Source organism: Rhamphochromis longiceps, linkage group LG23 (genome assembly GCF_057381845.1).
Source record: "Rhamphochromis longiceps isolate RC_006_pf linkage group LG23, R_longiceps_female_GT1.1, whole genome shotgun sequence".
Lineage (NCBI taxonomy): Eukaryota > Metazoa > Chordata > Actinopteri > Cichliformes > Cichlidae > Rhamphochromis > Rhamphochromis longiceps.
The window spans coordinates 39,802,960-39,815,136 of record NC_140578.1 but is presented as its reverse complement, the minus strand read 5'-3'; the positions used below and the strand labels follow the sequence as shown (position 1 = coordinate 39,815,136).

The 12,177-nt window shown below is 41.2% G+C and overlaps 1 protein-coding gene across 2 annotated transcripts in view; it reads right to left on the bottom strand.

Moving 5' to 3' along the window:
• Positions 1 to 12,177, bottom strand: part of LOC146642551 (lysine-specific demethylase 6A-like) — a 35,611-nt gene that overhangs the window by 14,705 nt on the left and 8,729 nt on the right. For both annotated transcript variants that reach the window (XM_085398558.1, XM_085398559.1), the window contains exons 3-9: positions 5,791 to 5,899; positions 5,520 to 5,569; positions 4,962 to 5,020; positions 2,004 to 2,124; positions 1,690 to 1,744; positions 946 to 980; positions 51 to 144 (exon numbers count right to left, since the gene is read on the bottom strand). In XM_085398558.1, the coding sequence (XP_085254684.1) occupies positions 51 to 144; positions 946 to 980; positions 1,690 to 1,744; positions 2,004 to 2,124; positions 4,962 to 5,020; positions 5,520 to 5,569; positions 5,791 to 5,899 (523 nt within the window). The remainder of the gene's footprint in view (positions 1 to 50; positions 145 to 945; positions 981 to 1,689; positions 1,745 to 2,003; positions 2,125 to 4,961; positions 5,021 to 5,519; positions 5,570 to 5,790; positions 5,900 to 12,177) is intronic.

The following is a 12,177-nucleotide window of genomic DNA, read 5'->3' as shown; positions in this document are numbered from 1 at the left end:
TTTGTTTTTAAGAAATATCAAAACTATGATATATCCTTAGAAAACCTTACCTAACTGCTGCAGGGTAGTGGCCTTCACCTGCGCAGGAAGATCCTCTGTCTGCAGAAGGCTCTCGTAAGCCTCCTTGGAAGCCCGGTATTTCTTCTGGATATGGGAAAAGGATAAGAGGAAATGTAACAAGGATTAAAAAAGTAAAAAGAAAAACACAAAACAAAAACCAACAATAGTGTAGACCTATAGCTTTTAGTTTGTAGTTATAGTTTTTTTATAGTTGCTATTTTGGCCGTCTTTCCATCTCTGTTAACCTGCAGCAGGAGACAGGAATGTAGTAATCATGCTGACTGCACTTCCCACCCTTCTTAATTTAGCCGGGGGTCTTTCACTGCAGCGGCGTGTTCTGACACAGCACAATTAAAAAAAATAAAATACAATAAAATAAATAATAAAAAGAAAAAAAAGAAAAAAAAAAGATAAACGCATCCCTGAGCTGCCGAGAGCTACTGTACCTCGCCAATGAAACCCACATAAAGACAGAGAGAGGGAGACCACCAGCATACAAAAGAGGGGGAGACAGACTTTCTTGTTTCCGTGGCAACCCTGTCGATCGGCCGAGAGTAATCTCCTATCCCCTCCCGCGCGCCACCCACTCAAGCACCCTGCTCCGTCCTCAATTTGTCAGCACGTAGTTCAAATTTAAAAAAAAAAAGAAAAGAGAAAATAGGAAACAGGGCAATCCCCGGCATTCAGACGCCCTGCTATTTTTTTACACCGCTAAGTCAAAGCTATTCGCCTCGCTGTTCCACATTCAATCGACATGCAGCACTTACACCCCCCCCTCCTTCTCAATTACTCAGCATAGATGGGGGGGTGGGGGCAAATCTAGTCTTGTACCCTTGAGAGCAAGCAGAGCTCAAGTGCAGGTCGAATCAAGCATCAAACACTTACCTGAATCTCATACAGATGAGCAATGTGGAACTGAACTACAAAAAAAAAAAAAGAGAGAGAGAGAGACAAGAACACAAGCGTGTTAGAGGTTACTCAACATTTCAAGAAAAACTGAGTCCCTCCTCAGTGTGTTTCCAAAAGTCTTTGGAAAGTAGTGCTGAGCTGTCAATAAAAAAGAGGTGTCAGAAACCCGAGGCTGGCCCAGTCTACATGAACAGAGCAGGTAGGTAAGCTGTGCTCCTGGCAGCACCTTCCTTTGTCTGGAGCGCTGCAGTGTCTGATCTAAGCTGCCTGAGTGACTCTCAGCAGATGGAGAGGGAGAGAGAGAGTGGAGAGGAGGGAGAGAGAGAGCACGAACAAGCGAGAGAAAGAGAGAGGGAGGGGGGTGGGGAGTAAGATGGGGGCTGCCCTTGCTACGTATGTGAGCGAGTTAGAAAAGCAGTGAGGGGGGACACAAAGAAGCAAAGGCAAACAGCGGGAGCCTGGGCAAAAATGGATATTGCTATCACCAAGGTAACAGGTAGCACGGCGGGCGAGATGAGATGGGAGCAGCATATCAAATAATTCCAGTGCTCTAAGTAGACTGAAGCGAAACCACCGGTCTAACGCTGCGTACAGAAGGATGGTGAAAGGAGAAAAGATGGAGGGGAGAGCTGAAAGAATAAAAAGTAATGATGCATATTCACAAAAGCGGTTAGATACAATTAATAACATAACACTCAAATAAATAGAAAAGGTGCTTACTTTCAGCTTTGGACAAAGTGCAGGGGTTGGAGTCAATCAAAGCCAGCTGAAAATGCTGTAAGAGAGAAATGAGTAGACAGAATCAATCACTTATTCACTCTTATATTTGTCACTAGCTGCCAGCTTATTCAGGCACTGAATGGGAGCTCCCATCCTTTTTGTGTCGTGCTCTGCTCGCTCGTTTCACGCTTCAAGGTCAGCTTGAAGTGTGAAACCGCTGCTGTTGACAAAATCCACCTTTGCTTTTGTTCGCTTCATCGCCGGTTCTCGGGATTCGTTCAAGAGTGATGCGCGACTCTTTAAGCTGCACGTACCTTTAGGCTTGACTCGTAGTCTGTGTTGACCTTGAACATGAGACCTAGGCGCAGGTGGATCTCCTTAGCCCGGGAGAACCCCGGGTCAATGTACAGCACCTCCTGGAATGCTTTGATCGCCCTGTGGGAGAATTAAAAGGAAGCGGTGGTGGGCGGGGAGGGGGAGAAAAAAAGAGAAGGGTGATTAATAGAAACATTTAGATTCAGAGAAAAACTCGAGGTATTAGCAAAAGCTGATCTCCGACAGCAGCTGCTTGTTCCAGTCATGCTGCCGGCGTGCCATCTTCTACTCAACACTAAAGATGCTTCTTCCCTGGAAACTGAGAACGCACCCTGTTTGTTACACACAATAAAAAGTTTAAGCAATCTAAGCTTTTATTTAACGCTTTTTGAGGGTTTCTATCTAGCTCCAAACTGACCGGAAATGTGTTAAATGACATTTCATGATCAACAAATTCATTAGTCATTTCTATGCGAATAGTATGTCAGCTTGCGACCTAAATGACACATTACTTCCTGTGTGGACACCCTTTAAGCCGCCACAATACCCGCCACATTGGTCGTTTCGTGCGCCGCAGGTTACATCATCACACATTCACCACTTCCACAGTGCGTCTTTGTCTCATCTCCTGGTTCTGTCAGAGGTTTCTTCCTGTTTATAGGGAGTTTTTCCTTCCCACTGTCACCAAGTGCTTGCTCATGGGGGTCACCTGAGTGTTCAGATTCTCTCTCTACTATTGTAGGCTCTCTACCTTACAATATAAAGCACCCTGAGTCCTCTTCAATAAGCAGTAAAGACCGTTTCAAATAGAAAACCGACCAAAGACTGAAGATTTCTTACAACAGACCATACTACTCCCTTCACAGAACTGCCCAAAGTGGCTGTAAACAGAGCAGATGCAGATCTGTGCAAGAAGACCATTATCTCTGAGTTAGCTCTCCAGCTCTCAACTGGCCGCTTCATTCAATGGCACCAGTGAGAGTCAGATAATGATGATTTGTGATGGTAAATAAATTCAAATGGTAGATAAACGTGCATTAGATGTACCACTGGAAACAACAAAAGAAGCAAGTGGTAAAAATGTCCTGACATCTGAAAAATGTCTCTGAAAACAATCACGTGTTGAAAACAACGCCTCAGTGGAATTTGCCTGCAGCTGGTAACAGCTGGATTTGCTGATGTCTGCATCTCGAAGAATCTAATTTAGCTGATTCTTATTGGCAACTCAGCCAGAACAGAGTCTCTCTTGCTGGCCGTGGCGTTGCTATGGAAACAAGATAGGACAGCTCACCATCAAAGGCAGATTTTCAGCTGGTAAACATATACAGACTACAACTGAGCTGTGTAATCACAGAGGCACGCTTCTTTGGATAACTCCCTTGAATCGTTGCGCTCACCGTTGTTGCTGTTTGAAAGTGCCATCTTCTGAGGCATGTAACTTCTGTCTTGCATCAGTAGAGCACACCAATATTTTTAATTTTAATATTTGAAATTGCTCAAATACTTGACACTGATCATAGGTGTGCTGCTGCCAAAGACTTCACGGATTTGGTGTGGGTTTAATAAATGAGCAGTCGGTGGATTGGATCACTTTTGAGCAGTATTTGTAGCCTGCTTGTAGACAGAGTATTACTAAGTGACCAATCACATATGGGCATTCTTCGGCTTCATGCAGGTCAACAGTCCATGTGGAGAACAAAGGAGGGATTTATTTCCTGAGATACATCTTAAAAGCAGTGGCTGCTGTCTGGTGATGTTGTTTTATGATGCCGTTATCATGAGGTGGTTATCGGCTTCCTCTGTTAAGCGAGGCTGTCTGCTATAGGCTCTGTGTGCGCTCATGTAAAAAGGCACGTTCCACGCATCACATGACTATTCACTCAGAAAACCCAGACTTTAAGCTCAACCCAGCTTGTCAACCCGTTAACCTGGCTTCGTGGTACACCCCTCAAATGTCCTAAAACACTTACAAATTGTCCACAGAGGCTGAGTTAGCAGAGTAGCTGATAGATTCACAAATTGGTGCAAACCATTCTTTATCTAAATCCAGCTAACAAGCATATCCATAATCTAGGCATGAAAATGGCATTGATTGTCTCATCTAACGGGTCCCTGAACGGCCCACATGCGGGCAATGGGAAATTAGGATTCAAATGTAAATAAGTTTACATCAGGCACCAAACACACTTTGATAAACTCCCCAACAGAGAATGGATTACTGGTTTTTGCGATTTATCCTCAAAATCACAAAAACTTTGTTGCTTTTATTTTGATGGTGACTATTTTGGTTTACATATGTACTTATGTGCAAATGAACGCAGCTTGACCGATATCTACTGCACTCTGAAGCTGCTGCCTGAATCTAGTGTTAACAAGTTCAGCTCACTATAAAACAAAGATGGAAAACACCCCTCTTTTTTTATTTGCACTAATAAAAACTGCTGCCCGCAAGCTACAATCACCTGTGAAACCTCGTTTAGTTCTTCATTTTCTTTTTGCTTTTTTTTAATAAATATGATTATTGCAAATTGCCTTGAAATATTTTGACATAATTTTGAGGTTATATCACCCACAATAGCAAACAACAAAACCTACCATCAAGGTAACTACTGTATCTTATCAGCCTACTAGTCCAATAAGCCACATGAAATCTGTTTTTAAAAAGTGTAAAAATTTTTTTAAAGGCAAACATTAAGAAACAACAGTATTTTTTCTTGTTTAGCTGATATCCATCCACTTATGCTCAGCATAATGTAGTGTGACATTGTAACATTTTCCCCATCTACCACCATTCTGCCACAGCCCGATGTGATTTTCTCTTTAATCCAGAACAGCCCCAGAAGAGATTCACAGTGCATTTATTACATAAATAATAATGATCTCAGCAGACTCTCCCTGTGTCTATCCAAATGAAGAAATAATATTCATAATAATGAAAAAAAGAAGTTGCCACTCACCACTGAAAGGCATTATAGTGGAAGTAGACCATTCCGAGGCCATACAGAAAGGCGGCATTCTGGGAGTAAAAACAGAAAGGTGAGCAATTATTTAGCTACCAAACAATGCAGTGTTTTGGTTTTTTTTTAACTACAGCAAATCAACCTACCAAATTACAGCAACCCAAAAGGTACTAAACTTATGTGAAGATTTGCTAATGTGCTACTAAAATGGACAGAATAAATCAGACGTCAGTGGGGTGAAAAAAGAAACTGGTGGCTAACTGATTATATAACACTGCAGCACCTGATAGAATTTGATAAAAAAAGAACAAAAACAAAAAACAAAACTAGAATTTAGGCTCACCGCCAAGTGTCAACTTTGCAGGAAACAGTGAAAATGACTGACATGAAACCTGAAACCGCATCTTACGCCAACATCTAACCCAGCTGAGACCAAACGTGCTTCCGGTATATGTGTGGGAAATGTGTGTGTGTGTGTGTTAGAGTGAGAGTGAAAGAAGGTGAGAATATCACAAACAATAAGGGAAAGTGAACGTGTAGGCCTGCGTGTCTTACCTTCCAGTAGTCTGACTGTAAACTGTAGTACCTCTGGTATGCTGATAATGCTGTAAGGAGATGCAAACAAAGATTTACGAGAGGAAATGACCAAGCAGCAAGCTGTAGAGGTTTGTTCTTAGAGGAACAATAACTACTGTGCTTAAAAATGTGAAACGTACTCAAAAGGCATGACAGCTGAAATAGAAATCATTTATTCGACCAAAACAGTGGCAGGAAAAAAAACAAAGAGCGTATAACCCACTTGAGTGCAGGTGAAGAGATGACTCACCTTTCGGATAATCCTCCAAGAGGAGGTTGAAGTGGCCCAGCTGGCAGAATAACTCAGGGTCCACTTTGCCCTCTGCCTTAAGGATGAGTGAATCGTAGCACCGAACAGCCTGGAGGGAACACAAAAATAACACCGGCTCAATTCTGTGTGTCGCATGCAAACATCCACATCCGCAAAGAAAAGAAGCGTGGTGTAAGAACTTTACAAAGTCACAGCATGGCTGACGTCAGCTTCCAAAATCTCTTCTGCAGATAAATATCATGTTAGGATTTCAGCTTGCTGCAGAAGAAAGCTTTTGCAGTATATCTCGTAGAGATCTCTCCGGCCTGTGGGAGTACAGAGGCCGCCGACTCTGAGCTCCGCATCTGCCGGAGGTCTTTAGCCCTTACATTTACTGCATATGTACATTAGGGCTGGAAACCAGATAAAATGATAACAATCAGGCATGGTCAATATAAAGTCAATAGAACTAAGTCCATCCTTGTTTTGGCAGACATCTGGAAAGGCCAATGGCAATAAGAACAGCGCTGAACCGAGCCGAGCCAATCATGCTTTTGGAATAGAATAAAGCCACGTCAGGATAGGCTGGCAGCTAATGTTTGGGTTGCTGATGCCGTACACACCAGAATGTTAGGAGTGTGAGTGAGAAAAAGACCAAATAACAATGGACAATGCTAATGACAACCCGAGCAACAGTATTACTGTACACATCAAACAAGACTTTGCAGTCCTGGACACCAAATACTGATATTTTATTAAATAAATGAAAACACTTTGGGAATGCTATGAACAAGAGAGAGAGAGCTAGAGAGAGAGCTAACAAGAGAGCTAACAAGAGAGCTAATCTCATGCACCTAAGTCAGCTGACCAAACTTGCATTAAATCAGTTCAACCCAAAAAACAAACAAATCATCCAACACTGGACACACTTAGCTTGTCAACTGTACCTCGTAATTTAGAGCAAGCTAACGGCTCGATCACACGAGTAAAAACAGAAGCCTCCTTACATCTACATAAAAAAAAAAAAAAAACAACAACCCAAAAACACAACTGCTCCTTTCGATGTGAAGGAGCAGCGGCTCTACTCTGAGCCGCTCTCGGATGGCTGAACTCCTCACCCCATCTCTGAGGGTGAGGAGTTCAGACTCAGGTTCAGACCCCTATGAGTGAAAGATCCAGGGAACAGTTCACCCTGCCTGGGACAGGGTTACCAGGGGCCTGCCCTGGAGCCAGGCCTGGGAAGGGTGCCCGAGGGCGGCCGGGCACAGCCTGAAAAAGGGACATGGGCACATCCTCCTGCAGGCCCACTACCCACAGGAGGCGCCGTAGGGGTCGGGTGCAATGTGTTCCGGGCGGTGACCAGGAACAGAAGGCCCTGGCGGACTGATCCCCAGCAACCAAGAGTAGTCATCATATCGCAAAATGTAAAAATGACAACTTCATCATATCGCAGGGTGTCTAGTAATTCTAACTTCTAGTTTTATCTACATTATTTATTTGGAACTGACCAAAGAATTCAGTTTTTCATTTAGTTTGTGTTCTTCTATAACACCTGAAGCTTCTGACTGGTCAGAATTAAAAATTAAATCAAATATTTTAACCAAAAATTAAATTACAACTTTGCATCTCAGGAGAAAACAGGGACCTTAAAAACTGGCATAAATAATGACTCGATTTATATCATCATAGACATCAACTGACATGAAAAGAATTAGATTAGATAAGATTAGAAAGATAAGATGATAACAAACATTCATGTTTTATTTTATGCATCTGTTAAAACACTTGACTCCAGGTACACGACGCCCAGCTTGAAACAATTCACGCAAGTCAAGCTGCCCGAGAGTCACAGAATTTACAGAAAATGTTAAAATTTTGTGATATATATATACTGTTATCGGGACGATAGATGTCTTATATCGGGATATGAGATTTTGGTCATATCGCACAGCCCTATTATTAATACACTACTGGAAAACTGAAAGCAAATTAGTAAAGCAGCTCCAGCAGCAAATGATTCAACACTGTGTTTGGAGTTGACTGACCGCAAAAGTTTCACAAAATAAAAGATTTATCAGCCACTTCTGTGAAATTAAATAAATAAATTTTAAAAATTCTCCACCTATCTGCCCACGCTGTACCCATGGAGGTAATTATAACAATTTATGCACTGATATTGTGTCAGAAACGGGCTATTCGCTGTTATTGCTCTCCAGTTATCCATCCGTTTAACTGTGACCATGAAGGAAGTCCGAGCCATGAAAAAAAATCAAGCACATGTTGTCCATTTCCCCTGCTGCACCAGGGCAAACAAACACAACCCGTGACCTCGCCTTGCACATCGTTTCTTTGGTGCCACACTGAGATCGCATCAAAGATGGCCCAGCTGGTGCTCGACACCGAGCGTGGCAGCCGTTCTGCCACTCCGAGCTGAGGAGAGCCAGCTGCTCAAGTAAGAGAAACTTAAGATTGCACTTCCAAGCACATGCAGAAGGAGGGAATGTTTTATCTCTCGTCTTTGTGGACAGGCCAGTTCAACCACAGCTATTAAATGGAGAAATAACTACCAAACACACTGAAAAAGGACCTCTGTTTGCCTTTGTTGGGTAGCGCTGCCATTTCCAAGAAGCAGTTATGTAATCAAAAGCTTTTATTTTACACGGTTATCATTGTGATGAAAGACCGAAGGAGAAAATGCAGCAGCAAACACCATTAGGGAAAGAAAAACAGAGCAAAATGTGAAGAGTGACAACAGCCGAGGACAGATTTACAGCAATAATACTTGAGCACGTTTGGCTACGTCTGAAGACTTCTTATTTTTGTAGTTTAAATGTAAGCATGAGGTTTTCTAAATCTCAGCCTTGCAGATAAATTACTTGCTGTCTTTTCTTCAAAATGAGGAGATGTCATCAGAACTCATATTAGCAATTCCTTTGAAAACCAAAATTCTGAAAATGCATCAGGACTTGTTCTTGTCAGTACTGTAAGCAGTCTGGGGAGTGCACATACTGAAGCTACAAGTCTTCCAGAAGCATACACATACAAGTGCGAGTCTACCCTTATATACTGAAGAAAGATGCCCACAAGCAGAGGAAAAAAATAAAAATGGAAGATGGACACTAGTGCAGCTGTTCCAATTGCATCGCCACAACTTATTGACAAGAAAAACATTAAGAGTCTGGTGGTAAGTGATTCGCATAAGGCATTATGCGAACAACGCTATCGTGCTTTCCAGACCAGGGAGGAAAAACTTCCAATTAACTAGAAGCACCTATGGGAGAATGATGAGCTGGTCATCAGTCAGGGCCAAGAATGCTGGAAATCTGCCGATTGCAGTTCCTGGCTGGTCAGTTGGCTTGATCTTGCTCAAGAACAAGACCAACTAAGTCTTGGGTTTGGGTAATAATTCTCCAAGCTTTCTGAAGCTCTATCAAAATTTTTCCATTGAGTTTTTCATTCATTTTTCAGATGCCTAACTCAAGAGATTAGCCAGTGTTTTGTCTACACATAACTTTGTAAAGAACCAATATTACATTTCATCTTTATGCACTTTGTTTCTAGCAAATTGTTCCAAAAACATCACTTGTTCAGCTTCCTTTGACTCTAAGAAAAATGCCAAAGATAACAGTTTGACAAACATAAAGCTGAGTTTTTTTGTTTGTTTTGAGCTATAAAACAAATACTTCACATATCTTATCATGATCTTCAGTGTGTCCTTAAAAACGTTGAGAAAACCAGACAAGTGACAGCCAAAAGAAGAAGTGACAGGCCTAAAAATCTATTTACAGCAGATTAACAGTATCTGAAAGTCATGTCCTTAAGAAACAGGAAAAACATCCAGGAAAGACCTGACACAAGACCTGAGAGTTGCATCTAGCCCTTTAGTAGATCATCTACTGTTCACTCAATCCTAATCACAAGTGGTCTCAGTGGAAGGAAGGGAAACAGGGAGAAAAAGAAAGTACGCCAAATTACACAACAACTGGACTGAATATCAGTGGCAACGGGTCTCATGGAGCGATGAACCCAAATTTGACATTTTTCAGCATGACTTGATCCGAAACACGCTGCCAATGCATTAAAAGCATACCAGGACAGAAAAGCACACAGTGAACACTATCAATCATGGACTGGCCTCCCCAGAGTCTGAACCGCAACATCCAAAGACGACCTTTGAATGTCCTTCAAGGAGCTTGGAGAACTGTTCCTAAAGACTGCTTAAAGAACTACAAGAAAAACTGCCTAAGAGAGTTCAGACTGTGTTGAAGAATAAAAGTGGTCACACCAAATATTGACTTTCAAGTTTGTTAGAATTGTACAAACTTATTTACTGTATTTCTATGCATGTTTGCTTAAAGAGGAGTGGCAGAAGTCTCACGGTGTGGTGGTTAGCACTGTTACCTTCCAGCAACCTCAAATCCAACCTGGGATCTTTTTGTAGTCTACGTGTTCTGTCCAGCTACTGTGGCTCACTCCTACAGTCTTAACAACATGCGTGGAGCTAGACAAATTAGTCATTCTAAAATTACACAATAGATTGAAACGTGGATATTCATTTTCTTCCATTTTACAATTGATACCAAACTGCTACAAAAAAACTCAAAAATAAAACGATAGAAGCAAAAAAAAAAACATTGCTCATCTCAATTGGACTTCTGTACCAGAAATGTACGGTCAACATTTGTGTTGTTGCTGTGGGACAAAATTTAAATGTATAAATGTGTGGGTGAAAAAGTAGAGGAAAATCTCAAGTGAATAAGTAGAGAAACAGAAAATGCAAGTGCTGCGATGCACGTTTATTGCAGGCCAAAGTTAAGGAAGTAAAACCTAATCATACTTTGTAACACGATCATCTGATTTGGGATCACTGAAGGCAAGACTTTCAAAAAAGGCTGACTGTTGGAGCATGAATGGCAGGAGGGTTCAGCTGCCGTCATACATCGGATCGTTTTTCTACACAGCAGCTAGAGTCACATCTGCATTTTGATCATAAATAAGTGAGTAAACATGGTTTAAAATTGTTTTTAACAGTGGACACCCGATGAACTTGATCCTTGAGCTCTAGGGTGATATGTGAGGAAAAACAAAACAACAGAAAAACATGTCAATCTCAGAGAATCTCTGACGACATTTATAACCACTCATCACAGAGATCAATGCACATTTCAGAGTTCAGTTCTTCAGAAATGACTGGCCATGGTTATTTCAACAGAGATGGAGAAAAAAAGTGATATGGTCCTGTGAGCTATGACGGTAATAAGAATATTATGCTGAATTATGGTGGTTTTGAATGTCCTGGATTTTTTTTTTTCCTTTCATTCATTTATTTTGAATGAATATTTAGGGTCTACCCCAGGGCTGCTCAATTAATCGAATTTTAATCACGATTACGATCTGGGCTTTCAACGATCATTAAAAATGACTGAGCCGATTATTAGCCCCTCCCTAATTTATCCGCGACACCTTAAAGGCCGGTCCGTGAAAATATTGTCGGGCATAAACTGGTCCGTGGCGCAAAAAAGGTTGGAGACCGCTGATTAAGAGGACCCGAGGGAAGCTCGGAAAGCTAAGCAGAAGTTATTTGGAGAGTGACTGCCGTTGGTTGAAAAGAGAGTTTAAAAAAAAAAACTTCAGTGGTGTTGCACACTATTTTATATTATTTTTTTAAAGTCATTGTTAACCCTTTAAAGCCGGTCAGAGCAGCACGCTCCGTTTTGCGTAACTATTTTTAAATCCCTGTAGAACCTGAACCGTGTAAGCTAGCGCAATAATTTGTTTTGCATATGAAACCGGAGGAGTTGTACTTACATCTGATGCCATCAGCTTGTCCTCGGTCACGGTTTCCTTCCACATATAGCTTTGCAAAAATTGCATAAAAAGCGCTTGCAGGAACAAAAACATAATATTCCAGAAACACGCTTTGCCGTTCCTATCAGCTGTTCGTAACACTTCCCACAGTGAAATGATGCACATGCTGTTTTCTTTGCAAATTTGCATCATAGGATTGTTTTTTGTTTTTCCTGCAGTATATAAAAATTGCTGTATCTCCAAAATAAAACTATGAAGACACTCAAAATAAATTTCCTGTGGTGGGAAACTATTTTTTGCAACTTTGTGGTATTTAAAGTTTTGAGGGATAAGCCTCTTAAATTTCTCCAAGTAGAAATATATGTAAACAAAACAAAAGCGATTTTCAATTTTTTTTTGTAGTTTATTGCACTTTTTTGCAATTTATGTAATTACTATGGACTTAATGCATACATATTATTAAAATATGGGCTATAACAGTTGTATTGATGTATAGCAACTTGAAATGCTCCCACAAATGGCACTACAGCATGTAAAAAAAATAATATAAGCTCTGGTGGACTTGGTTCTATAGTAGGT